At 34.8% G+C, this 27,598-nt stretch overlaps 3 protein-coding genes, 1 long non-coding RNA gene and 4 other non-coding genes across 9 annotated transcripts; 7 read left to right on the top strand and 1 right to left on the bottom strand.

Annotated features, from left to right (window-relative positions):
* Positions 1-2,522: 2,522 nt before the first annotated feature.
* On the bottom strand, positions 2,523-6,965 carry LOC141822402 (GATA transcription factor 17-like). 2 transcript variants are annotated; one of them, XM_074709848.1, is made up of 7 exons: positions 6,901-6,965; positions 6,365-6,793; positions 6,172-6,255; positions 5,984-6,096; positions 4,814-4,936; positions 3,639-3,744; positions 2,523-2,843 (listed from the first exon to the last, which is right to left on the bottom strand). In XM_074709848.1, the coding sequence occupies exons 2-7, from the start codon at positions 6,755-6,757 to the stop codon at positions 2,760-2,762; spliced, it is 903 nt and encodes a 300-aa protein (XP_074565949.1). In that variant the 5' UTR covers positions 6,758-6,793; positions 6,901-6,965; the 3' UTR covers positions 2,523-2,759. The 2 variants fall into 2 exon arrangements, with proteins under 2 accessions (XP_074565949.1, XP_074565948.1); XM_074709847.1 differs by having other exon boundaries at positions 5,984-6,255.
* A 2,545-nt stretch (positions 6,966-9,510) lies between these two features.
* LOC141822194 (uncharacterized) lies at positions 9,511-17,444 on the top strand. Its single transcript, XM_074709629.1, has 7 exons — positions 9,511-9,600; positions 11,238-12,437; positions 13,206-13,266; positions 13,342-13,457; positions 14,718-14,808; positions 16,259-16,306; positions 17,175-17,444. Exons 2-7 carry the CDS (start codon positions 11,269-11,271, stop codon positions 17,220-17,222), a joined length of 1,533 nt encoding a protein of 510 aa, XP_074565730.1. The 5' UTR covers positions 9,511-9,600; positions 11,238-11,268; the 3' UTR covers positions 17,223-17,444.
* Positions 17,445-17,568: 124 nt separating this feature from the next.
* Positions 17,569-17,641, top strand: TRNAE-UUC (transfer RNA glutamic acid (anticodon UUC)). Its single transcript has one exon. It is a non-coding gene; the product is annotated as a tRNA-Glu (tRNA).
* A 70-nt stretch (positions 17,642-17,711) lies between these two features.
* TRNAE-CUC (transfer RNA glutamic acid (anticodon CUC)) lies at positions 17,712-17,784 on the top strand. Its single transcript has one exon. It is a non-coding gene; the product is annotated as a tRNA-Glu (tRNA).
* A 121-nt stretch (positions 17,785-17,905) lies between these two features.
* Positions 17,906-20,362, top strand: LOC141815511 (uncharacterized). Its single transcript, XR_012600553.1, has 3 exons — positions 17,906-18,170; positions 19,605-19,752; positions 20,029-20,362. It is a non-coding gene; the product is annotated as an uncharacterized LOC141815511 (long non-coding RNA).
* Positions 20,363-21,537: 1,175 nt separating this feature from the next.
* TRNAE-CUC (transfer RNA glutamic acid (anticodon CUC)) lies at positions 21,538-21,610 on the top strand. The gene has a single exon. It is a non-coding gene; the product is annotated as a tRNA-Glu (tRNA).
* A 65-nt stretch (positions 21,611-21,675) lies between these two features.
* On the top strand, positions 21,676-21,748 carry TRNAE-CUC (transfer RNA glutamic acid (anticodon CUC)). The gene has a single exon. It is a non-coding gene; the product is annotated as a tRNA-Glu (tRNA).
* Positions 21,749-22,324: 576 nt separating this feature from the next.
* On the top strand, positions 22,325-27,476 carry LOC141821816 (uncharacterized). Its single transcript, XM_074709186.1, has 9 exons — positions 22,325-22,410; positions 23,416-23,563; positions 23,886-25,194; positions 25,301-25,473; positions 25,589-25,646; positions 25,882-26,030; positions 26,535-26,621; positions 26,911-27,039; positions 27,249-27,476. The coding sequence occupies exons 2-9, from the start codon at positions 23,495-23,497 to the stop codon at positions 27,336-27,338; spliced, it is 2,064 nt and encodes a 687-aa protein (XP_074565287.1). The 5' UTR covers positions 22,325-22,410; positions 23,416-23,494; the 3' UTR covers positions 27,339-27,476.
* The last annotated feature ends 122 nt before the right edge of the window (positions 27,477-27,598 follow it).

Genomic DNA, 27,598 nt, shown 5'->3' with positions numbered 1-27,598 from the left:
AAATTTTGAATCGATTGTTCACCGCTAGTTCTTTGTATTATAGTATTTATTTTTTTAAAATCTAATCAATAGATTGTAAATTATTAGATAATAATTTATCCAGCAATTTATTTAAAAACTCGATTAAATAAGTAAAGTAAAGAAAAAAATATTAGTTTAGTTCAATCTCATATATTTTTATTTTTCATAATGCTCTTTCAAATTATGACGTCATCAAACTTTATTCTATAAGTTTGTATTGCCATGGGAAATATTGATATACAGTGAATCAAATGAAAAATATTACAAAATAATTTTTTTTTTTATGTGATAACCATTTGTAAATATTTGTTAGTGAGGTAAAAAATTATAATAAATAAATGTATTCTATTCAATTTTTGTTCTTGATTTTAAATTAAAAAATGGGGAAAAAATTCATGAATGAACAAAAATAATTGCATTAATCTGCTCGACAAAATCACACCACAATCAACCATCCATTTTTCTCAAAAAAAGAAAAATGAGAAAAGAAATTATTATTATTATTATTCTTTTAAAACAAAAATCTTGGGAATAAGTGAGGAAATAAATCACATTCCTACTCTGTTTTAATTTTCTTGGCGGCTGAAGCATGGGACGGCGACACCGCCGGGAGGAAGACGGCGGCGAGGTCTCCGGGGACGGTGAAGAAGCACCGGGAGCCTCCGTTGCCGTCGGGCTTCCTCTTCGACGGACGCGGCTTCCTCGGTGGCGGGGGGCACGGCAACAATTCCGGCGAGCTTTGCGCAGGCTTGGGCGTGGCAGGGCAGTCCCCTGCTTCCTCAGTGGTCTCCTTCGCCGGGAGAAGCCACAATTGTTCCCCGGCGGCGAACTTCAAGCCCATGGCATAGAGTGAACTTTGTAGGACAAGGAGAAGGTGGTGGTGGTGGTGGTGATAGGAGAAAGAAGAGGAGATTTTGAAGGAAGGTGCAAACTAAGGATGGTTAAATAAAATATGAGAGAGATGATGCAAGATAATGTTAATTTGGTATAAAGTAGTCATTAAAGGTGCTAAAATATAGAACAATTAATTAAAGTTTATTATTTTTTAATTGAGATATCTAACTCTTACAATTTGAATAATTTGATTTGACTCCATAAAAATTTTTCACCGACTATCAAGGTAAATCCAAGAAATACAGACGGCTGACAACCCAACATCACTAATAGTTTGAGCACGGTAAACGTTTAGTGAATTAAATCCTCGCTGTATGAATTATCCGCATTATTGTTTATCATTGCACTGTGCCCCAAAGACTAAAGTTGATTGTCATAGATGATAACTATGGTGCTATAATTATATTAAAGTGATTTTATCTAGTTAAAATAATTTTAATTAATTTGAAAAAAATATGTTAATATAATAATATTTTATATATAATAATCCGATAAAATTAAAATACATTTTGCTCCATAAATATATTGAATTTTAAATTTATTTGAACTCAAGACAACTTGTTCTTCAAGCATTCACCTTCTTTATAATCATCATTGTTGACTTTTTAATTAAAAAAATGTGTTGCTTGATTGAGCATGAAATTTTTGAGTGATCCTAGAAGTACCATCAACTCACTTGTCTTTCTCTCCTACAACAAAACAAAAACTTCCTTTATTTGATGTGATTTTCTTTTAAAAAAAATTAATCTCCACTTCTTTTAGTTCCTCAAATTAATATTTTCATTTTTTTAATTACTAAACAAAATTAAATTAAGTTTAGGAATACTTATCTTTGGATTTAGGCTAATTGCTTGTCAAGATTCTAATCAATTGATTTGTTCTTAATTTATAGGTGAACAGATTTAATTATAATTAATATGATTACAGCTGCTAATGAAAAAATAATAAGAAGAATAAGCATTTATAAATTTGATTATTACAAATAATAATTTTAGCATATTAAAAAAGAAAATCATTGAGTAACTTTCTTAAAATGTTAAATTATTAGGAAGTGATGCATAAACAAATTAAATGAAAGACCACTTCCAAAGCTTCATATAATTTTCACATGCATCAGAACAATAGTACATGCTCAACCTGTAAATGGATAGAGTAAAAAATAAAATAAAATAATGAATGCTGAATTGTGGATCATATGAGAAGATTACAAATAAAATAATACAATAAATCAATGTAAGCATCTTAATATGATCTGATGAAGATCTAGATCAGAATATTTAAGTGAGAGACTATGATTTAGATGGAGGCTCTTGATCATATTTTCTTTCACTTCTTCCAACTCCCTGTTTTTTCACCTTCAAAACATACACACCTTAATTGACTCAAATGCCAATTGATCACTGATATCATAATTTACAATCATAGAAGAAAGTCATAGCATCTGATACCATAATCAGTATCTACAGATGAACAAGAATTGAATTTAGGCGAATATCCTTGGGAAGAAATATTTACAAAAAATGAGGTTGCAACAAATCAAAACAGGAAGATAGAAAATAATCACATTTGACTAAAAGTAGAAGATACATGTGTGAATAACATTGCCCCTTTTAGTGCTAAATCTCTCATCTGCTCACGCTATGCTTTATCTCCATAAGTATAATTGTTGGCACCAATGTATCACAAGTTCTTGATCAGTGAATATGATTGCAGAATGCAGTTCCAGAGACAAAGGAAAAAATCGAATTGGCTGATTCAGGTAATAGTTGATTCTGCAGATTGAATGCAATGTCAAAAAGGGATGCCAATGTAAATGGTTGCAATGCAGCCAGTGATATTGTAAGTTATTGCTCCTTCTTTTGGTTCTGGCAAAGCATAGGCTCCCTGGTTGATTTAGCCCTGATTTTTGAGAGATCCCTCATTTTGCCCTGAAGACACATAACATGATTTAGCATTAATCAAACTGTAAACCATGATTGTTTCATCTATAAATATAGTCTATTGTTTTATTTAGTGGAAGCAAAATCTCTCAATATATTCTTCTGTATAAGTATCACATATTACTGATAATACCCATCTTGTGCAGCGGATGTTGAGACCTTAAGTTTCAATAAACAAACTAATAAACAGTAACAAAAACTAATTGAGATTCAAGGTACATTTAATTGAGTATGAGTGACAACCCCGGGACATAGTTGAGTTGGTTACGACGGAACAGATTTGCTGAAGTGGACAAGGGTCAAATTTCAGTGAAGCCGAGGCAATGCCCTCCCCCGTCGTGGCCAACTGCAGCTTCTCGATTTACCTCCTCATATATGGTCGTGGGCCGACAGTGTGGGGCCGTTGGAGTGGCAAATTCCACCTTTTGCTGCAGAGTATGAATGCTAATTTCTCAATATCTTTTTTTTTCTCAAGTTTTTCAATGCTTTAACTGGCAGTAGAATAAGAAGGAAGAAAAGATTGGAAACTCTTCCAATCTTTCCTCATTAATTAAAAACTTAAAACAGATCAAGTAGTTGAATCTGTATAGGCAGCTAGTTAAGGATGAAGGGAAATGTTTGATTTCATCAAAATCAGATAGAGATTCTTCACCAACATAGATCATTCGAAAGCAATCATCTAACAATAAAAAATATGACAGAAGCTGTAAATGTTAAAGGTGATTCATCAAGCAGAAGGAAATATGGCTCGAGTTCAGGAGAAACAACAATTCCAGTCTCTACCGTCTTTCCCCAAAAAATTCCACATGGATTGCACAAGGTCCTTTGTCCATCAGGCCCACGGCGCATCATCGGTGTAGACGTTGGGGTAGTGCCACAATTATGACATCTGTGCAAATCCATAGCTATATGTTAGATTTTAAAATTCAAAATAATTAATCAATATAGTATACATATAGGACCACCAAGCAATAATAGTCAGCATTGATGGTATCTAGAATAATTTCAATATGAGATACAATCATTATCGTCAAGTTATGTTTGTCTCAACTATTTGAGGTTGGTACATGGATTTTATCCTTTGAACCCTATGCAAAGCTGCGACTTCTAATATTCAAATATCTTAAACCACTTTGCTTTGTATTAATTAATTTTTTTAGTTTCCATCAACCTCTATGCAGTCACTCTAATTGATTCAACTTGTTAACTATTGAATCAATAAAAGAGCAGACCGGAAGAGCAGACCGTTGCACGAATCTCCTGCCAATGCAAGATTCCGGGGAAGGATATATTGTATGCAGTTTTACCCTGCATGGCAAGAGGTTGTTTCCATGACTCGAACCCGTGACGTCCAAGTCATATGGCAGCAACTTTACTATTGCACCAAAGCTCTCCTTCAACTATTGAATCAATCAAGTGAGAAATTGAAATATAGAATAAGATAGCCAACCACCTAAATCAAACAAAAGGTAGCTACTTATAGGAACAATGAACCACTTGACAAGTATAAGAAATTTTATAATTTTATTCCTATGTTCCTCATTCCAAAGATTTTAATTTAGGTATTTATATTTTCTATTTTTAATATTTTAGGTAAACAAAGAACATATTCACACTAGGAATTCCTTTTCCAACAAAGATTATCCAATCTCATTCCTTTGCCTGCTTAGCAACCCAAAAATCTTTCCATGTTACTACTACTGCAGTCTCCAGACAACTAAATCTTCATCATTATTGAGCCCGTATAGATCCCCCATTCATTTGGGATCAGCTACATGGGCCATTATTCTTCCATTCAGACAACTAAATTCCTAAAATAGTCAACTTTTATTTATTTACTTATTCTGAATTTTATTTTAATATTTTTTAATAATGAATCCAAAAGCAACAGATTATAATTTTGCTTCTACAAAAATCAAAAACTACAGCAAAAGGCACACACTGTTTTGAAAGCTTACGCAGATGCCCCTACAATCTTATTCCCCGATGAACCATAATCTTGGTTGGCAGCAGTACTATCACTTGTGGATCCAGTAGTCTGTGATTTTGATGATGCAAATTGACCCTTGTTCCGTGGCATCCTGTAACATGTCCAACCAGAAACTAAATTCCAAAATGGAAAAAGATATGCTAAGGAATTTGGAAAGATAAAGATGTTCTTTCTTATGATACAAAAAGAAATTCTTGCTAGTGGTGTTTCATTTTCGTAGCATGGGAGTGTGTTGTCCATATACATAGGTCAGTAATTTATTGCTACACCATATATATCCCAATACGACATATGCAAGTGCACATAAATAAATCTGATAAGGCATTAGTGAAGACAAGCTGTGGCCATAGTGAGGCAGTCACATGAATAGTCATCAAGCACTAAGATCGATAGTTTTCCCTCTATTTTTAGAATGCAATGACTTTAACTGATGGCCATGAAGACATTAATACATATGAAAAATACAGCTAGCAATGTACCCATGTCAAGTGCAGGCAGCCTTAGGTTGTGAGGTTCTACCTAAAATTTGAAATGCAAAATTGACTTGCAAGGATGCAAGTTGTGTCTAGAAGCAGGAGGATGATCTGAGTTGTAACTAAAGAAAACATTGAAAATGAATAATGATCTTTACATTGCTAACCCACACGGTCTAGTTCTCTAACAATAACAGTTTTTTTTTTTTTGCACTGTTCATTGGTTGGCTAGAAACAATGATGGTTATGTGTTCTAAAAGATTGATTAGCATAAAAAAGTGAAATGGCCCATAACATTAATCCTATTGTCACTCCCATGATAGTACCAAATGAGCCTTAAGTATAGCAAGAGCCTAGTGTTAGATATTAAAAGAATAAGAGAACAAGGATATGTACAAGAAATTATAAGGACACATCACCAGAAAAAAAATTCAATAGTTAGAAATTAATATAAATTATATGGTCCTATAGAGTTTGAGGAACCACAATTCATCTAACTTCTGTACGCCGAACCTTATGAAATAGCAATAAAATTAAATCATTCCATGAGCATAGACCTAGTTTTAAGGTAGCTGTCTATGATAATCATAAAGGCATAAGCACTTAAACAAGAAGCAATTCGAGCATAGAAACAAGAAAGACTTTTAGATGATGCGCCCTCCTACCTTGATGCGACTTCCTTGCGAACAGTATATCGTATTTTCTTCTCAAAATTCCTATCTTTCCGCTTTTCTCTAAACCTCATCAAGGATGCAATTCTACGAGGAATATCTCCAGGCTGCCATATATCAAAAACAGCTAAATTAACAAACGCATTTAATACAATTCTACATCGAGCAATGCTTGACAGTACTTGAATTTGAGTAGAAGATGACGGAAAAGGACTTGATCCAGATTGCATCTCACGGCTTCCCAGTAACAAAAGTATGGATTGCACCTACAATTTGAAGCAGAAGTGTAAAAGAAGGAATTTTTTAACTTCAAAAACGGCCTTTTGAACTACAGCAAGCGAAACAAAAAGATAGAGAGAGAGAGAGAAAAAAAACCTGGTCGGCAGAAACAGAATCAAAGACGTAGACTGCGTCCTGAAACGAGAGCGTAAGCCGATTCCTGCCTTCCTGTGCTGGCACCACAGCCCACGTGTCGCCCAGATGTTTCGGACCAGGAAGTTCTTCTGCCTCCATATCCTCGTTCACCAGCACTCCTAAGCCGTCCTCTTCCATCCCGTTACTGCCGCTGCTGCAGTCCGCTTCCTCGTACTGCTGCCACGCCTGCGCATCTACGGCGGCAATCAATTCTCCGTTGCCGCCGCCAATTGCGTGGGCATCACCTACATTGGGCGGAAGGGCCACGATGTGGTGGACATGGTATCTCGGCCAGCTATCGACGCTAGCCGGTATCCCGCCACCGCCAGCCAGTGGGTTACTGTTTCCGCTCATCGTTGGAAGCCAAAATCCCGATCGCGCGCTCGAATTCTGCCAATTTTGTAAATCAATCAGAAAAACTAGGAACCAAAACCAAGGATAACAGCAACAAATCGACAGAAGCGTCTGATGAAGATCAAATTGGAAAGAGAACGTACAAGTATTTTCCAACGCTTGTGATTGCTCCAGGGACGAACGAAATCGGAGCACAAATCCCCACCACCTTCACGAATCACAAGCAAAATCAAATGGATGAAATCTGCGGACGTGGAAACCCTAGAACGAGACAAAGGCAAAGGCGCTTATAACTTAACATATATATTTTTAAATATGTTAAAATATAAATAAATATTTTTTTTCGTAAACTAACTAAAAAGATATTATCAATTTACTTACAATTATGTTAAAAGTTTGAAAAATAAATAAATTTATCATTAAAATGTTTTCTTTTCGATCTTCTTCTTATAAATTATTTTAAAGACCATCTATTTTACTTCGTAAGTTTTTTATAAAAAATATTTTAAAAAATTATAAATAAATATTTTTTCCTACGCTAACTAAAAAGAGATGATCAATTTACCTACAATTATGGTAAAATTTTAGGAAACAATTAAATTATTATTAAAATTTTTCTTTTCAATCTTCTTCTTAAATTTTAAATTATTTTAGGTTTTATTATAATTTTTCTCTAGCCTAAAAAAAATTTATTTCTCTTATATATTATATACATTGCATATAGATTTATTTTCTATTTCAGATTCAATTGCGTAATATTTTTTTTATAATTAAATTACATATATATCAGAATATATTATTTGAAAATTAATAACACACCAATAATTCAGAATTCACCAGGAATGTAATATATTGCAATCATTAACTGAAACAAGACTATTTTTTTTTTTCAGCAAGAAGTTTGCTGAAGCCCAAAAGAGACCAAAAACACACACACATATTTTCCATATTTTGAGGTTAAGATTTGGTTTTAATCTTCATTCCCTTTTTCTTCAGGTTTCTTATTTCAGTGTGCAATTTTCAGCTCCAAAAACAACACTCATTAATCTGTAGAGGAATTCTGAATAGTGTCTGAACATTTCAGTTTGTGATCAAATAGCGAATGCATCAAGGCAAAAGCAATCAAATCAAATCATAGTTCTAGAAGTGAATAGTGTTTGCCATAGATAAGAAAAAAAAACACAATATTATAAGCTATTGTTTGGAATTTAATTATCCCCACGGGCATAAGATAGTTGGCACTCAAGTGATAGATTTATTGGATTGTGTACGAGTCAATTCCTGATGATTTCATTACTTGGAGTATGTCCTTCCATCTAGGAGGTCATTGCATATCATGATTTATCTATCTGTATCTCACTATGAGGCCAACTATACTAGGCCACTTGGGCACATAAGACCATCACAACTCCTCTCTTCTTGAGAATTGATGCAGGAGGATTTGAAGATTTTTATTATTAATTTTGATAATTTTTATTTTTATTAATTTTTGAAGTTTTTGGTATTTAGAATAGTTTTGAAAAGTTCTATTTTTTTATTTTTAAATCCGTTTAGGATTTTTAAGATTGAGTCTGTTAAGAAATTTTCTTTTTTATTAGGAATCTTTTTTTAGAGTTTGTTAAGAAATTTTCCTTTTTTATGAGGAATATTTCTTTTAGAGTTTGTTAAGAAATTTTCCTTTTTTATAAGGAATCTTTCTTAGAGTTTGGGTCTATATAAACATCTTATGAGTTGATGTTTTGAGAAGAAGTTTTGATTTAATAAAAGTTTCGGCAATGCCGTTTATTTTCTTATCTCTTGTTATTCTTTCGAATTAACAAGTTTTAGAAGATTGTTTCCGGTGTTCGCAATTGAACCCACGGATTCAATATTGCCCTGGGATAATTGCTATCCCGCCCGGCGTCAGAATCCATACATCTCTTATCAATGTATGAGTTGCTATCTCTCGAGCACAAGTTTAGGTTCGCCTTCAATGGAAAAATGGAGCACCTAACAACACATCTTCATAAACCAAGAACTACGAGATCATCCTTTCCATTTTGGGGTGATGGAGGGATCGTATCATTCGAGCCTTTTTTTTTCATGCTTTTCTCGAATGTTTGGAGAAAACAACAATCAATAGGATTTTCCTAATCAATAGGATTCTCGAATGTGAAATTCTTTTTCCTTTTTACAGGGATAAAGAGATTTGATCTAGCCATAAAAAGGTTGCTGAATCCATGGGTAGGTAAGAGACAATATGACGAACTGAAACATCTTAATAGCCAGAGGAAAAGAAAGCAAAAATGATTTCCATAGTAGCGGCGAGTGAAATGGGAGCAATCTAAACTGTGCGAGCAAATATGGGAGCAACATAAATAAAGAAGTGCACGCAACGGCCAGCCATTCCCCATTTGGAGGAAAATTTCGAGATTGTGCCTGTGTGACAACCTGGATGTCTTATCGCGACACCATTGCCCTGTGGACTGCTAGGATAATCCCAGTTAGTCGAAGTGATGAAATGAAATCATCAAAATAAATTGCTGCATGCTGCTATGTGAAGTGATGGAATGAATGTGCATCCTAAGTGGTGAAAGTCCAGTAGCCAAAAGCATTAGTTGGTGGGAACATGATAGCTTAAAATTTTCCCTCCCTCAAAATTAAAATTTTGAGGATTTTGAGAAGGCCCGAATCTAACGGTGGAGAGCATGGGAAGAGTACATAGTATCAGAAAGATATCTGTTTTGATACTCGAACTAGTTAAGGGTGAGAGAGGAATCTTTGGAGAGTCTCGCGTCGGTTCTGGAGAGGGGGAGAGAGAGGGATTAGGGTTCTTCTGATGCGAGGGCCTCTATGTAGCTCTGGTAAGACCGAATTTTACACCCATTTTTTCCTTCGATTTGCTACTTGATGCATTCTTGTGATGAATATGTTGCCTTGAGATGCGAAATTTCCCTCTTTTATTGGATGTTATTGTGATATGTACCTGGTTAGTGGGGATCGAGCTATCGTCCTCGGTGATCATTACAATTTTGCTGGTCATATAGCTTGATTGGTGGACATGGTCTATGTGGTATTGTTAGATTTGAGGGTATGCAGTGTGGTCCAGTTGACTATACTAGGGTTTTTTTGTAGTTCATGATGAGGAATGGTTGGTTAGTGTACAGAGGAATCTGTGAAATGATGTTAGAAATGTGAAGCTGTTATGTTGTATTTAGGTCAAAGATGGTATGCCAAGATTTAATGGGTCGCTGTTACACATTAATGATTTCTATAAGGTTCAGGGTGTTTCGGCAGCATTTCAGATATCTCTAGGGTTCTTTTTTTGGAATGTGGGATTTCTTTTATTTTAAACAATTGAAATTAGAGGAATTATCTACAACATGATTCAAGTTGATTAAGAATCATTGTTTCAATCAAAAACCAAGGAATTGGAATTAAACCTTTTCTTCCCTCTTTCTCTCACACAAGTGGCCGTGTGTGTGAGTGCACAAATTGGTTGTGAACGAATTGGTACAATAGAGGTTAAAGCCAAAAGAATATAAAAGAAAATAGAAAAGAGTGATAAAGTAAAAAATAGAAAAAGCATATCTACAAGCCATCAAGTTAATACTTGTAAATTATAAATAGGGCATCTAAAAATTTTATGTTAATTTGGTTTAATCTAAATTGGTTCAAATGAATTATATTAGATTTTTTTTTATTGGACATGTGGTCAGCAGAATACGTGGCCCATGCAAGGGTAGTTTAAAATCATGGCTAGGGTTTGGGCGATGTAGATTAGATTGAACCATGATTTAAATGGATAATTAAGTAGGTTTACTACAATCTATCCTCAATGAGTAGCAAGAATGATTTTATTTAACTTAGATGTATATTACAATCTCATCTTATTATTTGGTATTTGTTATATTCAGAATAAATTGATAAGGTGACATTCACACATGTTATTCTATATATTATGTTAGCTAATAAAGTGACTAGTCACATCATCATCATCGTCGTCATCATCATCATCATCACTTGTATTTCTCAACCATTTGTGATGAGCTTCATGAAACTTATCCTTTCATCGAGCTTTATGCAAGGTTATAAAAGTGCTGAATCACATAAATGATTAAAAGAAGCTTGTGCAAGTTGAATGTTGAGTGGGAATAACATTTAAGTTTTAAGGTTTTTTTTATGTGACTAACATTTATCGAGGTTAATGAGCCATTTAACATAACAGGTGAGATATTGCCACATCAATTTAACTTAGTTTTAACAAATGCTTACCACATTAATTTAACTTGGACCAACACATATGATGTTGATATGATGCAAGTTCAAGGTTGAGTGGCATGCCAAGGGCATTCCTTGGTAATGTGTTAAGGCATTGCCATTCAACACCTTGGCATGCACTATTGCATGTGTATGTATTCTCTTCTTACTAGTTTTGTCACTGATAAGTTGCATCTTGTCAGTCTCATCAAGTAATTATTTAATCTGTGGTTGATTACAGAGTTGTTAAAGTTGTCAAATGTCTCCAAGCCATGAAGAATGCCAAAGAATTTGAACTGCCTTCTAGTGGGACAATAGCTTCATCTGGAATCTGGACTGATGTATCTATGCCAAGTGACATGCTCATGAGTTCAGGGCATATGGCTAATAAGTATGTCTACAAGAGGAGGAAGCTACAAGGAAATTCACTTGCTCTTCTTGCAGAAGACAATAATATAACCAATACCGATAAGGAACAATTTGAACTTCCTCCTAGGGAGTCGGTAGTTTCATCTGGAAGCTGGGCATCTGTGTCAAATCCAAATGAATTGTGCACAAGTTCAGGACATAAGAGTGATAGATATGTCTACAAGAGAAGGAAGTTACAAAGAAATTCACTTGCTCTGCATCCAGAAGATAATAGTATAACAGATGGAACACGAAATTTTGGTGCTGAATTGTGCATTGGTTCCAAGGATTGCCTGTTGGAAGTTCATAAAGTTGATCTTGAGACAACTGTTGCTGTCCCTACCATAAACATTGATGCATTTCAAGACTCCGACTTGCATAATATGTGTTCTATTGGAGAATTTGGAGTGTTAGATAAAACAAATAATGTAAAATTTTCGAAATCTACACAGGATAGTTACCATAATTTAAATGATAGATCTTCATCATCAAAATCTAATTTGGCACTTACTTTGACTTTTATCAAGATACATACAGATGACCCCTCTTCTGATGTTCTGGAGCTAGGAGAATTTAATTCAGCAAAGGATCTTTGTATCTATGTGCTCAAGAAACATGGGCTGATTGGAAATTGTTGTGCTAGCAGCAGTCATTCTGATTTAGAAATTCCGTTTGATGATAAAAGCAAACTTTCTCAGAAATGCAAAAAATGTGGGCTATTTGATGACCCACTGCAGATGCTTATTTGTGACCAATGTGATGAAACATATCATCAGTCTTGTTGTGTTCCTCGTGTGACAAAGATTCCAGTGAATGAATGGTATTGCCAACTCTGTTTCAAGAAAAGGCCAAAACTTCTAATCAGTAAGTCACCTGATACCGTAGGTGAAATCTCTGGTCACACATATGGAATATCCCCCAGAAAGTATTCCATATCATTCATGTTGAAGGACAGTAAACCATATACCACTGGGGTTCGAATTGGTAAAGATTTTCAAGCTGAAATTATGGACTGGTCTGGACCAGTTACCAAGTATGCCAGCTTTTCACCTCTCATTGAATTTCTTAGTTTATTGAAATGATATGTGATATGTTAATCCATATTCTGTTTTGTGGATAAAATCTGACCTAGAGTAGATATTGGTTCCTATTGTCAAAACATTCTCTTGTATTCACTTAAAGATAGAATCTGTTTTGTTGTAATCCAAGCTACAAAGTTAAATATTTCATATATTGCAAGTGGTACACAAACTTTTCTTGCAACATTATGAACCTACATAACTGTTGCATTTGAATTCATCTGCAAAAATCACTTTTATGGTCATCAAAGAAAAGTTGAACGGGCTTGCATGTTAGTTATGTTTGTGTTTTCCAAAAAAGGCAATATGGGACATAATTCACATATCAAACATTTTATTTACCTTTATTGATGTTACTGAAAATTGATAGTAAATGGAATCCAGAAGTTAGATAATACTTAACCCCATGATGAATTAAAAATAAGCTAAGAAGAAATTGTCTTTTTTAAGATGACTGGCTATTTTCTATACATGTTTACTTTATCCCATAGTTTATGAGAGAATGTTACTAGCTTTTATGATAATAACGATACACACTAGCTTTTATTTGTCAATCCTATGTCCATTTCCATTGTTTATTTGGTTCCAATTTGCCATCGAAGATATTCCATTCCTTTGTGCATGCAGTTCCTGTAGTGGCTTCAAATTGGTCCCTTGAGCTTCAATTGGTTATCCAAGCCACGATCCATATTGTTCCTGATGTATTGTCGTTAATTATGCAGTGAAGATGATTATTTTGATGAACCTTCTGAAATGGATATTGATGAATCTGTAGATTTGAATGTGAGTTGTAAAGTTTTTATCTAAGTAATCTTATTTCACATTGTTTTGGATGCTAAATGTCATAGATTATACTAGGTATGGAGAGGAAGAAAGACACAATGTTCTAGCAGTATTGGTAATTGGGTCCAATGCCGGAAGTTCTTGTACTCAGATGGACCTAAAGATGGGATTATTTGTGGAAAGTGGCGCAGGTGAATTTCTTTTTCTTATTTTTTTTGGAAGACTTAATATCTATTTCTATACCGACATCTGAAGAAAACATATCCAAGTATCTTTTTAATTGATTATGGTTGGATTTACTGGCTGTATTAAATCTTTGTATGAACCACACACACACACAAATCTTTGTATGACCAATCATATTCAACTTAAATTTCCTTGGTGTAAGTTAGTTGCCAATGATAGGATGCTAATTATAAGTTTAATTAAAATAAACGCGAAGCTTAAGTGTACAGAAAAATTTTAGAAATTACAGATTTTAGGCTAAGTAAACTAAATTTAATATGTGAAATACAATTTCAACATAATAAAGAAGTGAGGTGTAGTTACTTTGGATGGAGTAAAAAAGATCTTTGCAGCTATGAGTTTAAGATATCATGGATCTGTTGGAGATGTCGATGAAGACATTGTTAATATGAAAATGATTAAGTGGTTAAAATGAAAAAGAACTTCTAGAGTTTAATTAGATAATTCTTTGTCCGTCAGACAAATGGGAAAATTTTATAAAATTGGTATGACCAATCATACTTCATGGCTGGGATTTTAATTTTTATGTAGTTAGAAAACAACATATAATTAAGTTAGTTTAATAGAAATGAGAGCTCTAAATGAGTTATGAGGCTATAGGAAAGATAAAACAATGCTACTAATTAATTGTTGCTCTGCTAGATGATAAAACAAGAGAAAATAAATATTCTACACATTCAAAGAACACTCAGAAAAATGTATAGTTAAACAAGTAGAATTGATTAAAATTGAAGATGCCAAAGGTGATCCAAGAAAAATCTACTAAACATAATCAAAAGTGATTTTAAGGGATCTGTGTACTACTAGGAGATAATCATATAGAGAACTAAGATCTATGTAATGTTCCTAGTTGAAACAAAAATTTGTTCTTGTAGTAGGTTACCAAATTTACTAATCATAAGATTTTTTTGTTGAGTTCTAGAAACTAAGTGTTTTCAGCATGACTAAAATTGGTTATAACTTTGGCAATGATAAAAGAAGAAACAATGATGTGATTAAGCTAAGATATTTGGATTTAACTTTGGTCATGAATAGTAGATTCATGGAGAAAGGTATATTTGAAGTGGAAGTGGGCATCAGACAGTCTAGATAATTCTGTAATATAAAAAAATTGAGTTTGATCCTCATTGTTTAAATGCTTCTTCAAGATGTTTCATCTACTCCAGAAGAGTTTGAAGATGTGGTTAACTCAATGTACATTGCAGGGCTCCTCTTTTCATTGTTCAGAGTGAAGATTGGGATTGCTCTTGTGCTGTTCAGTGGGATCCAATTCATGCAGATTGTGCAGTGCCTCAGGTGAGTGATCTTTAGTAAATCAACTAGCCTTTTAGGTGATGCTTGTCTGCTTATTTCCAATTGTCCGCTCTTATCGTATTCCAAGTATTACACGATTTTAACCTATGCGTTAATGTGATATTATTTATCAGTGAAATTTGTTGTTTAATGTTATAATCCATTCTAGTTTCCTTTCTGCTTACCTGAGTTCAAAACTGAAACCTTTTCTTTTGTTTTAGCTTGATGACTTCTTAATACTGCCAATAGTATATAAATGTGATCTTTATTCAGAAAAGGTTTTATGTAGTATGGTTAGCTAAAGATATTCCTGCACCAGTGGGTTAAAATGAGATGATAGATTCTTTTGTTCGGCAATGGAATAAATTAGACTTGAATGCCAGTTTAAACTGTGAGGGATGAAGGGTGACCAAAGGAGGTCGCTGTACATTATGTTTGTATGTTCTTTGCGATATACCTGACTACTGGAATTCTCAGTTCTGATGTCATTATTTATAATAAAAGGGAAATTCTCCACCAAATACATTAAGATTACTAGTATATATCATAGCTTCAAGTTATATTCTCAGACATATATGTTTCTTTTAATCTAATCCCAGTTATAACTTTTTTGCCAATATAATAACATGACAATCAGTAAGCTTAGATTAGGGTGCTAATTAATTTTGTCACGTCCAATTGGTTTGTGTTATTTTGGTTCACTATTAAATGATTCAAAGGTATAAAATCGAACAGAATACTCAAGTATCAACACGATCTAAAATTAGTCATTTTTTTAAAGTTCATTTATATGATGGAAACTTTTCTAAACTAACTAAAGTACTTTTTTTTTTTTAAAAAAAAAGTATATTGATTAATAGATAAAGAAGAGTGATTGAACCGGGATGAACTTCTAGAGTCTTAGAGTCATATATTTATATAAAGGTAAATGTAATAAAAATAAGAATGCTAAGATGGATGAGTTACTAGAAAGGATAAAATAAAGAAAATAGATCAACATGGTATGAACAGGATGAAAAGATAACCAATATATTGTATAATTAGAAGAATTAAATTGATTAAAGTAGAAGGTGTAAGGGTAAGAATAAAGACTAAGAAAATATTTCTCAATGTAACAAAAAAAAACAATTTAATTTATTTGTATGGTAATGTAGGCATTTATTTGTTTTATGATTCCAAAATTTGCGAAAAGCTTCATGTTTGTTACTCCAAGTGTGTTACAGAATAGTCTTTTCCATAATCATTGTTATCATCAAACAGTTTGGGGTTGATTATATGCGTATCGTCCTTACATTAATCTTCATTCAAGGTTGTATGACTAGTAATTAAATTGTTTCCTCAATCTACCAGTCTTACAAGTCATAACATGTCAGGAATTTTATTTGAATTGATCATCTATGATGGTTTATTTTATGTATTTCACTAATTTTGACCTGCTCTTCTATACTTGTAGGAACTCAAAACTGAAGAGGTTCTTAACGATGTGAAATTTGTACAATGGGTACGTCAACAACTATCTCTGTTATTTAATCCAATGTTTTCCGTATATTTTGTTGTCTGCATATTTGGTACCATTTAAGCAATATTCTGTCTTTGCCACATGTATACAATTCATGATACTTGGTAGAATTGAATGTTTATGTAGAAGTTGCCTACCTATCCACTTATATCATGGATTCCTATGTAGTTCTTGTATGTGCTTACAGATCAGAAATATATTTGTGATGCATGGAATAGTTGGATAGAGGTGTGTTGATTTGTTGGTTCAATCAGCCAAATCAAAGTTCAAATGCAACCTTGGACTTGGCTCATTGAAATGATTTAGAATCAAATCAAACTGAAACCGCCCAACATTTTATAATTTTTACTCATCCTTCTTTGTATACATATCAAACATCTAGATTCCATCCATTGTATAACTTTTGTTCATTATTTAACCACAACTTGAACAGAGTGAATTGGTTAGGCATATTTGTTTAAGGACGCCCTTGACTTCTTCAAAAGGTCACAAGGATTCGTAGCCCCTTCGACATTCATGTTAGTTTGAGTGCGAATAAGAAGTGCTTGATTCTATATCACTAAAACTCAAGTTTTTTGGCAAGTGTATTTGCTAGCTTTATACACTTGGATTAGTAAAGGTCAAGTGTGTCCTCTGAGTCAATGGCTTGTGGTTGATATGGCTAGGCCATGCCGAGTCACCTCGTCGGTGATGCCCGGTCACTAAGGTGTTCCTCAAGGTCGGACATTCAGCCAGAAGAGCTGTCCCTCTTAGTATGTTCAGTTGAATTGAAATAGATTGTTTGTTTACTTGTATTGAAACTTACTACTTTTATATCGTCCTGTTTCTGAACATGCCAATGCCATTGCAGCTGAGGCATCGTCTGAGTGCCAAATCGTTGAAAGACAACTCCAACTGAAGTGTCGATTTGGAGGGGTACGAATGCTGTCCCTGTTTAGATTCTTACATGATACTCTAGGAATTTTGTTGTGTAAATATGATTTGGAGAACTCGATATAGACGAGCATGATATTATTTCCAGATTTTTGAGAAATGTAAGAGGCACTGGAAGAATGAGATCATTGTAAAGAGAATGAAACAATTTTGTTGTAAAAGTTAGAGTGCAAGATCCATCAGTTTTTCTCGAGCTTGTGTTATTCTTCAATTTCTGAAACTTCAATGTTTTTTCACAAAAAAAAGAAGTTCCCTAGGAGTGCAAGATTTTTTTAAACAACAAAAAGAATTAAAAATTCTCATATGATCTTTTCGTTGTAGTCTAGTTGGTTAGGATATTCGGCTTTCACCCGAAAGACCCGGGTTCGAGTCCCGGCAACGGAAATCTTATTTTTTTCTACCGCGCTAATTTCATTATAGGACAGGTTACATCTCCTAATTCTTATTTCACCATTCCGTTGTAGTCTAGTTGGTTAGGATATTCGGCTCTCACCCGAAAGACCCGGGTTCGAGTCCCGGCAACGGAATTATTTTTCTCCTTATTTTTGTTATTTCTTATCAGGATAATCAAATTATTTACTATTTTTAACATACAAACAATATTTAATTTTCTAAATTTGGTTCTCGTGGCAGATGAGGAGATGAACGTTAAAAGCTAGGTTTTCTTTTTCCTCTTTCTGTTTTCCGCCGCTCCAGCCGTTCTCTTGATCTCTTCCGCCGCACTGTTCTTTTCCCTGCGACATCTTGCACGTCGTCGCTCTGCAGCAACTCAGATCGGCGTTTTTCGGTCGAGCTGTCGCCGCCACCCAACCGTCGAGTAACGTCCAGCCATCGAGCATAGTCCTCAGCATCTTCCGGCAAACCGACAACAACGCGGTCCGACGTTCCTAGGTCGGCAGAGCTCCACGGTCGGGTAAGTGCTAACTTCTACAGATTGATAATGCGTGTATCATTTTTTGCTCCACGGTCTGGTGTTCCTGATTTTGAAATTCGTCATTTTTTTAGAATCTGTCGTTTTATTTTGCATGTTTGGTTGATTGCGTTAGACTTTGTAAAGTCAAAATTTTCTGCCTTGTTGAATCTATTTCCTGGATAACAAAATTGCCTGCTGCGATTCTATCATCAGAACTGTGAATCACCATGGATAACAAAATGAATGTGACTTCAGTGTCAGCTAACTATTGGAAGTTTACGTAGGTTCCAATTCTTCCTGCAAAAGTTGTTTAGCAACTTGTACCGGATCATCAAGTAAAAAATAACAAACATTTCCGACGTCTCACCCGGTCACTGCCCTCGCGGTCACCGGCGACCTCCCTGCCCTGCTCGCCGCCCCCCTTTGATTAGCCATCGCCACCGCCTCCCTCGTCCACCATACGCTTCTCCCAGTTATTCGATCGATCTGAAGAGTATTTTTCTCCCTTTAGAAAAAAGTTCACATCTGGGCTATATTTGATCTTTTGCCTGTTCCGTTTAGCCAGGAATAATTATTACTTGGATCACTGTTTTTATGTTGCTGTGGATTACTACTCTTTCCCAGACGAATAGAGAAGGATAGATACTGTCTTCATGGCCTTTAGGCAATTCCCTCTCTCTGTGTTCCATTTATATCTTCTCCTAGGGACTATTCTACCTTTTATTATGTTTTTTTGTTGAGGGATTTGGCATGATATGCACACTGTAATTTTCTTGCCTTGGCACAGTCTTTAGTTTCTTTCATTCGTCTAATTGCATTTAAGCATATTCTCTAGATAAACTCTATTAGAGGGAACTTTGAAAAGGAAGAGTGTTTAACCACATTTGCGAGCATAACTAGGTGGATAAACCTTTAATCTCGACCATATTAATTACTTTATTTGGTTATTTTATCATGTTTTCTTATGAACTTTGAAGTAACTTTTCTTAGCTTGTGAGTCTCTTTATGGCATGAGAGTTCAATGAATAACATTGATAAGCTTCACAGTGACATATTCTCTAACATAGGTTTATGTGGCAATTAACCATCCTCAAGTTTTGGAGTCTAGTTCAGTTTCAGCGCACGTATAAAGCTTTATAGTTTTCAATGTTTTCAGAAGGTGTAAGACTCAAACTTAGTGGTGACTATAGGTTTTAAATTTCTGCCTTCAATTAGTTTGTTATATGTGAATGCATACCTATTGCTAAATCAACTGAACTACTGTTGTAATTGTTCGTTTTGCCCATGTGGCCAAATCTAGTTATACATACATTGGTTATGGATCCATTTGCAAATTCGAGAACATGTTTGCTTCAACATGTATTGTGGTGTAATTCCATGTTTCTTTTTGTTCAGAGAATAACCCAAGTTTGTTTTTCCACAAACTTCTATCAGGAACACAATTGATTCTTAGCCTCTGTGTTCATCCATAAAATACAAAATAAAGCTGTTGAAGCAGTTTGCTTGGTTAGAGACGTAGGTGTTTGCTCCTATGGGAAAGTGGATTCCTGAGGATGATCTTTTGTTGAAGAATGCTGTTGAGGTTATTAATTCCCTCTTTCCCTTTTCCTTGGGTTATACGGTTGCCTGATTGATGTTGTGCTTGTGGTGGCTGACTTCATTCAATTCATTAGTAAGAAATGGACTGATGTTGATTTCTTCATAATCCCTACTTTTATGAGTGATAATAAAAGTGAGAATGGGTAGACTACTCATTTTCATTCATGCTTTAAATTGCTGACAGACTTCCCCATTTGTTATTCATATCATTGTTAGAATTGAATACGAAGACAAATGTTACAGCCCTTTCATTTCACAGGCTGGTGCTTCTCTGGAGTCATTGGCTACAGGCGCAGTACAATTTTCCCGACGATTTACCATACAAGAATTACAAAACCGCTGGTATTCACTTCTTTATGATCTTGATGCATCAGAAGATGCATCTGCTCGTATTTTCGAGATCGAGTTTCAGCTTTCTTGTACTGGTTAGAATTGAACGTTTATGTAGTAAGTTGCCTGCCTATCCACTGATATCATGGATTCCTATGTAGTTCTTGTTTGTTCTTACAGATTAGAAATATATTTGTGATGCATGGAATAATTGAATAGTTGGTTAAATCAGCCAAATGAAAGTTCCAACAGTTTATAATTTTTACTCATTCTACTTTCTATACATATCGAACATCTAGATTCCAGCCATTGTGTAACTTTTGTTCGTTATTTAACCACAACTGGTACATCGGGGAGTGGAATTAGTTTGGCATATTTGTTTGAAGGACGTCCTTGGCTCCTTCAAAAGGTCACAAGGATTCGTAGCCTACGTTCAAGTTAGTTTGAGTGCGAATAAGAAGTGAAAATCAATTTTTCGGCAAGTGTATTAGCTAGCTTTATACACTTGGATTAGTAAGGTCAGAGTACCCCCTGAGTCAATGGCTCATGGTTGAATTGTCAAATAGGTCAACTCATAATGGGATGGTTAACCCATTAGAAATTTGTCATAGGGTGGGGTGGATTGGTTCATTAACTTAGCAGATTGAGAAATTTCTACTTTAACTCAAGTCGGATTGTCGGATAAGGTGAGTTAACTTAACTCACAGGTCTATTAAAAAAATAAAAAGATATAAAAAAATATTAAAAATTTTAATTTTAAATTATAGTTTAAGTTTAAATTAAAATTTTTAAATTTGAATTTTGATTTAGACGGATTAAGTACATTAGTCAATTAAATTTTAAAAGAAAAAAAATTAAATTTTCTCAATCCGTGAGCTAATCAAGCTTCACGACTTAATTCATATGAGTTGTGGGCTTAGGTGGGTCAGTCAACTTGAATTATTTTAAAATGTATTGATAAAATTTTAATTCAATCCGTTTAAATTATTTGACAGGACAGATCAAATAGGTTCACTAGGGCACGCCAAGTTTCCATCTGTGGGTGATACATCACCTCGTCGGTGATGCTTGGTCAAAGACGACGACTACAACTAAGGGCTATGCCCCTGTTAGATGTCAGGAATTTTGTTGTGTGGAAGCTTTACGTCATCACACTTATATAATTGTTGTGCATTATTTTTTTTTTTTTGAAAAAAAACATTGAAGTTTCAGAAATGGAAGAATAACACAAACTTGAGAAAAACTGATCGATCTTGTACTCTAACTTTTACGACAAAATTGTTTTATTTTCTTTACAAAAATCTCATTCTTCCAGTGCCTGGAAAAATTCATGCTTGTCTATATGAGTACTCGAAATCATATTTAGTTGAGGGGGATATGCTTACAAGTTACAACTCTTTTAAAGAACTAAAATAATTAAAAATTCTTGATTAATCAATCCGTTGTAGTCTAGTTGGTCAGGATATTCGGCTCTCACCCGAAAGACCCGGGTTCGAGTCCCGGCAACGGAATTATTTTTCTACCACGTTCATTAGAGTCTAAAACAGGTTAAATTTCCTAATTCTCATTTCATCATTCCGTTGTAGTCTAGTTGGTTAGGATATTCGGCTCTCACCCGAAAGACCCGGGTTCGAGTCCCGGCAACGGAATTTTTTTTCCTACCGCGTTCATTGCAGTCTAGGACAGGTTCACGTTTCCTATTTTATTATTTCTTATTATGAAATATAAATTAATATATTTAGGAACTTTTTGTATCCCAGGTTTGAATCCGACTGCTGTAGCAAATGATACTTAAATAAATTATAATATTTATATCAAATATTTAGGCTATTTTCTGCTTCCTTGTTTTTGTTATTTCTTATCAGGATAATTAAACTATTTACTATTTTTAATATACAAACAATATATTTTTTAAAATTTTTTAAATTTGGTTCTCGTGGCCGATAATGAGATGAATGTCAAAATGATATTTAATTCAATTTTATTATGTAAAATTAAAATGTTCTCTTTCTAGAAAGCATGTGGGAATGTGGGATGGCATTTCTGTAAAAAATGGAACACAACAAGCCACACACTTAAAGACGAGAAACTATTAATGGATCCTGATTTTTGTGAGAAACTGCTATTAATGGATCCTGATTTTTGTGATCCGAATCCAGATTCGGCCCGAATATTAACCTCCGATTATCTAATCCGACGCCCACTGAGCTTTTCCCAAAGTCTCACACGGTCACTGCCCTCGCGGTCGCCGGCGACCTCCCTCCCCTTCTGGCCGCCCCTTTGATTTGCCACCGCCACCGCCACCGCCACCGTACGATTCTCGAAGTTATTCGATCTATCTGAAGAATATTTTTCTCCCTTTAGAAAAAAAGTTATATTTGATCTTTCCTGAAAACAAAAATAGGCGGATCGGGATTCTATGTGCTGTTATTAGGTTGATTTCTCGTGAAGATTTTATTTTGCCAGTTCCGTTTATCCAGGAAAAACTATTACTTGGATCATTGTTTTTTATGTTGCTGTGGATTACTACTCTTTCATGGCCTTTAGGCAATCGCCTTGCTGTGTGTTCCATTTATATCTTCGCCTAGGGACTATTCTACCTTTAATTATATATTTTTTTGGTTGAGGGATTTGGCATGATTTGCACACTGTAATTTACTTGCCTTGGCATAGCCTTTTAGTTTCTTTCATTCGTATACTTGCATTTAAGGATATTCGCTAGATAACTGGGTGTTTAATCACATAGCTTTGCGAGCATAATTGGGTAGATAAACCTTTAATCTCAACCATATTAATTACTTTATTTGCTTATTTATCATTATCATGTTTATTTATGAACTTTGAAATACCTTTTGTTAGCTTGTGAGTCTACTTATGGCATGAGAGCTCAATGAATAACATCGATGAGCTTCACATGGATATATTCTCTAACATTGGTTTACGTGGCAATTAACCATCCTTAAATTCCACCACATCGGCAAGAGCCTAGTTCAGTTTTATTGCACGTATAAAACTATATAATTTTCAATGATTTCAGAAGGTGTATGACTCAAACTTTGTGGTGACTATAGGTTTTAAGTTTCTGCCTTCAATTAGTTTGTTATATGTGAATACATACCTATTGCAAAATCAACTGAAATACTGTTGTAATTTTTTTGTTTTGCCCATGTGGCCAAATCTAGTTATACATACGTTGGTTATGGATCCATTTGCAAATTTGAGAACATGTTTGCTTCAACATGTATTGTGCTGTAATTCCATGTTTCTTTTTGTCCAGAGAATAACCCAAGTATGTTTTTCCACAAACTTCTATCAGGAGCACAATTGATTCTTAGCCTCTGTGTTCATCCATAAAATACAAAATAAAGCTGTTGAAGCAGCTTGCTTTGTTAGAGATGGACATGTTTGCTCCTATGGCAAAGTGGATTCCTGAGGATGATCTTTTGTTGAAGAATGCTGTTGAGGTTATTAATTCTCTATTTCCCCTTTCCTTGGGTTATATGGTTGCCTGATTGATGTTGTGCTTGTGGATTAGTCTATGGTGTTCTCTTATCTCCTTAGTTTATTTCTTCATGTGGCTCACTTCATTCAATTTTTTATTAAGAAATGGAACGATGTTGATTTCTTCATAATCCCTACTTTTATGAGTGATAATATAAGTGAGAATGGGTAGACTACTCACTTTCATTCATGCTTTAAATTGCTGACAGACTTCCCCATTTGTTATTCATATCATTGTTAGAATTGAATATGAAGACAAATGCTACAGGCCCTTTCATTTGACAGGCTGGTGCTTCTTTGGAGTCATTGGCTAAAGGCGCAGTACAATTTTCCCGACGATTTACCATACAAGAATTACAAAACCGCTGGTATTCACTTCTTTATGACCTTGATGCAGCAGAAGATGCATCTGCTCATATTATCGAGATCGAGTTTCAACTTCCTTTACCTGGACATTCTAAAGGAAGCAGAATATATGATTCTAAAAGCATGCAAACTTCAATTGGAAAAAGGAAAGGCCAGAGTGTTCAGAGCTATTATTATGCAATGCGAAAGAGAGTTTGCAATGATCCATGTGCTTCAGCTTCTCTTGATTTTGTTACACAAGCTGGTCCACATATCATTAAACCGTATGCTAGTAGTCATGAAGATCAATTAACTCCTCATGACAATTATCAAGTCAATGATCTTCCTGGATCAACTAACTTTTATTATCAACATCCGGGGATTAGCTATGAACATTGTAGATCGGATGCAGTTGTTGGTGATGGTAAAATTCTGACTCATGCTAATGACCATGTTGACTTTGTTGAAGAGGAAACTTCACATGAGAAAATGGACATAGATTTCTTAGAGCCCTTGTCTGAGGATAATTTAAGCTCAGAGATCGGAGAACTTGGCAATACAGGTGATAGCTTATGCTATTTATCTCCTTCTCTTAAGTTACCTTATGAGATCGGAAATGAGGACAAGAGGATCAATTCAAGTTGTCCTGGTGTGGAAGTAGAGCCAGAACTAGATGCTGGAGCATCAGAAACTGTTTTAGATAATCCCCATATCTCAGAAGAAGGCATGGAATTCCTGAATCACCACACACACTGTCATGAAGATGATAACCTTCTAATTGGTATGGATATGTACAACGAAGAGAAGCCTTCTTTTGTAAACATAGACTCAATTATCCCTAGTACTTATTGTGGTGCAAATGAAGTTATTATGCTCAATTCTGATCAGCATACTGTAACAGAGGTTTCAAAAACATTACTTACTGATATTGCAACTGGCAATGCTAGTAATGTAACTAATGTCAGTTGCTCTCCTTCAGAAGTCCTTTTGCCATCAAATTTTCCAGAGGCAAGTTCTATGCCTTGTTTATTAAACACAGAAGATCAGCAAATTCCGTGCAATGATCACATTTTGCTTCCACTGTTTTGTTCCTCAAAACATGAAGGAAAGGATGATTTTTCTTCTGCCAAGGGGTTTCCACTCAACAGAGACAGATCTGTAGGATTGATGACTTCCGGAAAGCAAGAACAGGTTAAGCATTTATTTCAAACATCTAATCATGACAAGATGGATCTTTGGCCACTTCGAGGTGATCACTCCTTTGGCGGTAGCATAAAAGTAGTTCTACATGTTCATCCGAACCATAAGTTCATATTTAAGCAAGCATGAAAACTATAAGCTTTCATTTCGTGCAGGAACAACTTCTTATAATGCGCCACAAGAAGGTGTGCTTCCATCACATGCAGACAGAATTTCCCAGGAATTGTTACTGCCTGTTCCATTGAAAAAATCCCCAACAGATGATAATGAGGAGAGTTTTCTAGACAGTGGATCCGACATACCTAGATTTGCTGAGATCGAAGCTATGGTAAAATGTGACTTCAATTTCTTTGAATTCATTCTACTGTATCTGTGAAATTTGCAATAAATCCATGCTTGGGTTCTACAAGTTGTATAACTTAGCTGTTAGCTTTTCTTTCTAGATTCTTGATATGGACTTGGATTTATACGATCAGGGATCTTGTTCCTTCACTAAGGAAGGTAATATTTGCTTATTTGTTTGAACATTTAGAGTAAATATCTGGCAATTTCTTTGGCTCTCTCCAAATGGCTTTATCTGCCGCATGACATAGTGGAGCTTCTCCTGCTGAAGTGGAAATGAACATGATATTACTTTTTTGGCATGGACCCCTCAATTTACAAGTCCATTATCTTCTGTATTTGACTTAATTTTTTTACAGCCATAGAATTATATAGCACTTGTTTTCTTTCTCAGCTGCAAGATACCAATCAGACGTGGGTAAGAAGGCAATCATAAGGCTCGAACAGAGTGCTAGATCATTCATAAATAGAGCAATTTCTTCTCGTGGCGCTTTAGCAGTTCTCTATGGTCGTCATTTGAAATATTTCATGAGAAAGACAAAGGTAGTCTTTCCCATTATTGGCCATTTTATGCCTAACATTCTGAACTTAATTTGAGATTAGAATCTGTTTTATAAGTTATCCAGTCTGTTTCCTGAGTTGTTTTATCCATTTGTTCAGGATTCCAATTCTATAGTTTTAATTTTATTCTACATGGACTTTCATATAGTTGGTTTATAGACAATTAGCAGTAATTACCTATATTGTTACTAGCAAGATTCTTCTCGGTTTAGGCAGGAGATTGGGATTGAATTAAAAGATTTAAGAATTCTAGTAAGTATTTAACTTGGGTTTCTAAGCAACTTCTTCAGGTTTGTATTATATATTAGTAAGGATCATATAACTGCTGCATTTTTCTATCATTATCTCCTCACTTACTCTTCTCTCGCGATATAATTTCTCTCGCATTCCTGTTCTTTACGTAGTCTCTGAGTAATGATAAGCTCGCAAAAAAGTCTTAAAACTTAGTTAAGTAACCTCTTGCTCTTTTGAATGTTTTCAACGTAGGTTTCAATGGGAAGAGCAACTCAAGAGGCAAAAGTTGACATTGACTTGGGATTAGAAGGACGTGCCAATAAAATATCTCGATTCCAGGTATAGAGCCTTTTTTATTCGATTGCAAGCAAGATACACTTTCATTTCAAACCTGAAAACTACTGAATTTCCCTGATGAAATGTCTAGAACTTATGCTTGAAATGGTTTTCAGATGTTTCCATGATAATTAGAACAAGGTATAAGATTATTTGGCAGAAAATCATTCTTCACTTGAGAAACACGATTTACACATGGCCATTGGGGATAATCACTTGACCCACCATAGCAATATCTATTGTTATCTTTTTATTCTTGAATTTTAAAGAGGATGCTCCCTTTATCTTACAGGCAACAATTAAGATGTGTAAAGATGGATCATTTGTTCTCAAGAACTTTGGCAAGCATTCGATATTCGTCAACGGCAAGGAAGTGGCAACCAAAACTTGGACACACCTAAAATCTGAATCCTTGGTTGAGGTATGTGGATAGTTAACTTTGTAAACATCCAACCGCGCTAATTCGTTCGTCCAGTCTGATTTTACAAACACTAGTCCTTGCGACACTGGTCTTACATAGACAAATGCACTAGTCTGTTCATTTTAGAATGGAGTAGATTCAGGCCAATTCAATATCAGTAATTCACACAGTTGATCACTGATGGATGATGCAGAACGATGTGTATGTAGGTTATGTCTATGCCACTCATGTTCGAGGTGAACCAGACTGTAGTCAAGCGATACATAGCGAAGCCGCGCGACGAGAGGACGACATGTTAGTAGAATCAAGAGAAATATTCTGATGTAAATAATATTATCATTTGCTTTGGTGGATGCCATGTATGCGTATTAAGACTGTGACATCTACTTGCTGTGTATATGTAAATTGTAAACCAATGCTACTAATTACAAAACGAAATCCTGAAACATTAAAAAATTTCATTGTAGAACGTAAAATTTAACAAAGAAATCGAGATTCACTTCCCAAAACCATTTCAATTGTAGAAGACCCTACGAACTACATACTACAAGCCACCCTC

The sequence above is a fragment of the Curcuma longa genome, chromosome 2 (assembly GCF_044706935.1).
Source record: "Curcuma longa cultivar G26 ecotype Majalengka, Jawa Barat chromosome 2, ITB_CL_G26_1.1, whole genome shotgun sequence".
NCBI lineage: Eukaryota > Viridiplantae > Streptophyta > Magnoliopsida > Zingiberales > Zingiberaceae > Curcuma > Curcuma longa.
This window is presented reverse-complemented; position numbering and strand designations above follow the sequence as displayed.

Excerpts from the sequence above, each read along its gene's own strand:
- LOC141822402 (XM_074709847.1), bottom strand. The coding sequence starts at position 6,757 with ATGAGCGGAAACAGTAACCCACTGGCTGGCGGTGGCGGGATACCGGCT. Across the intron at positions 6,256-6,364 it reads ATTCTGTTTCTGCCGACCAG|GTGCAATCCATACTTTTGTT; the intron begins GTTTTTTTTCTC and ends TTCAAATTGTAG. Across the intron at positions 2,844-3,638 it reads GAATTTTTTGGGGAAAGACG|GGCAAAATGAGGGATCTCTC; the intron begins GTAGAGACTGGA and ends ATGTGTCTTCAG.
- LOC141822194 (XM_074709629.1), top strand. The coding sequence starts at position 11,269 with ATGAAGAATGCCAAAGAATTTGAACTGCCTTCTAGTGGGACAATAGCT. Across the intron at positions 12,438-13,205 it reads TGGTCTGGACCAGTTACCAA|TGAAGATGATTATTTTGATG; the intron begins GTATGCCAGCTT and ends TTAATTATGCAG. Across the intron at positions 13,267-13,341 it reads ATGAATCTGTAGATTTGAAT|GTATGGAGAGGAAGAAAGAC; the intron begins GTGAGTTGTAAA and ends AGATTATACTAG.
- LOC141821816 (XM_074709186.1), top strand. The coding sequence starts at position 23,495 with ATGGACATGTTTGCTCCTATGGCAAAGTGGATTCCTGAGGATGATCTT. Across the intron at positions 25,474-25,588 it reads TTGCTGAGATCGAAGCTATG|ATTCTTGATATGGACTTGGA; the intron begins GTAAAATGTGAC and ends TTTTCTTTCTAG. Across the intron at positions 26,622-26,910 it reads ATAAAATATCTCGATTCCAG|GCAACAATTAAGATGTGTAA; the intron begins GTATAGAGCCTT and ends TTTATCTTACAG.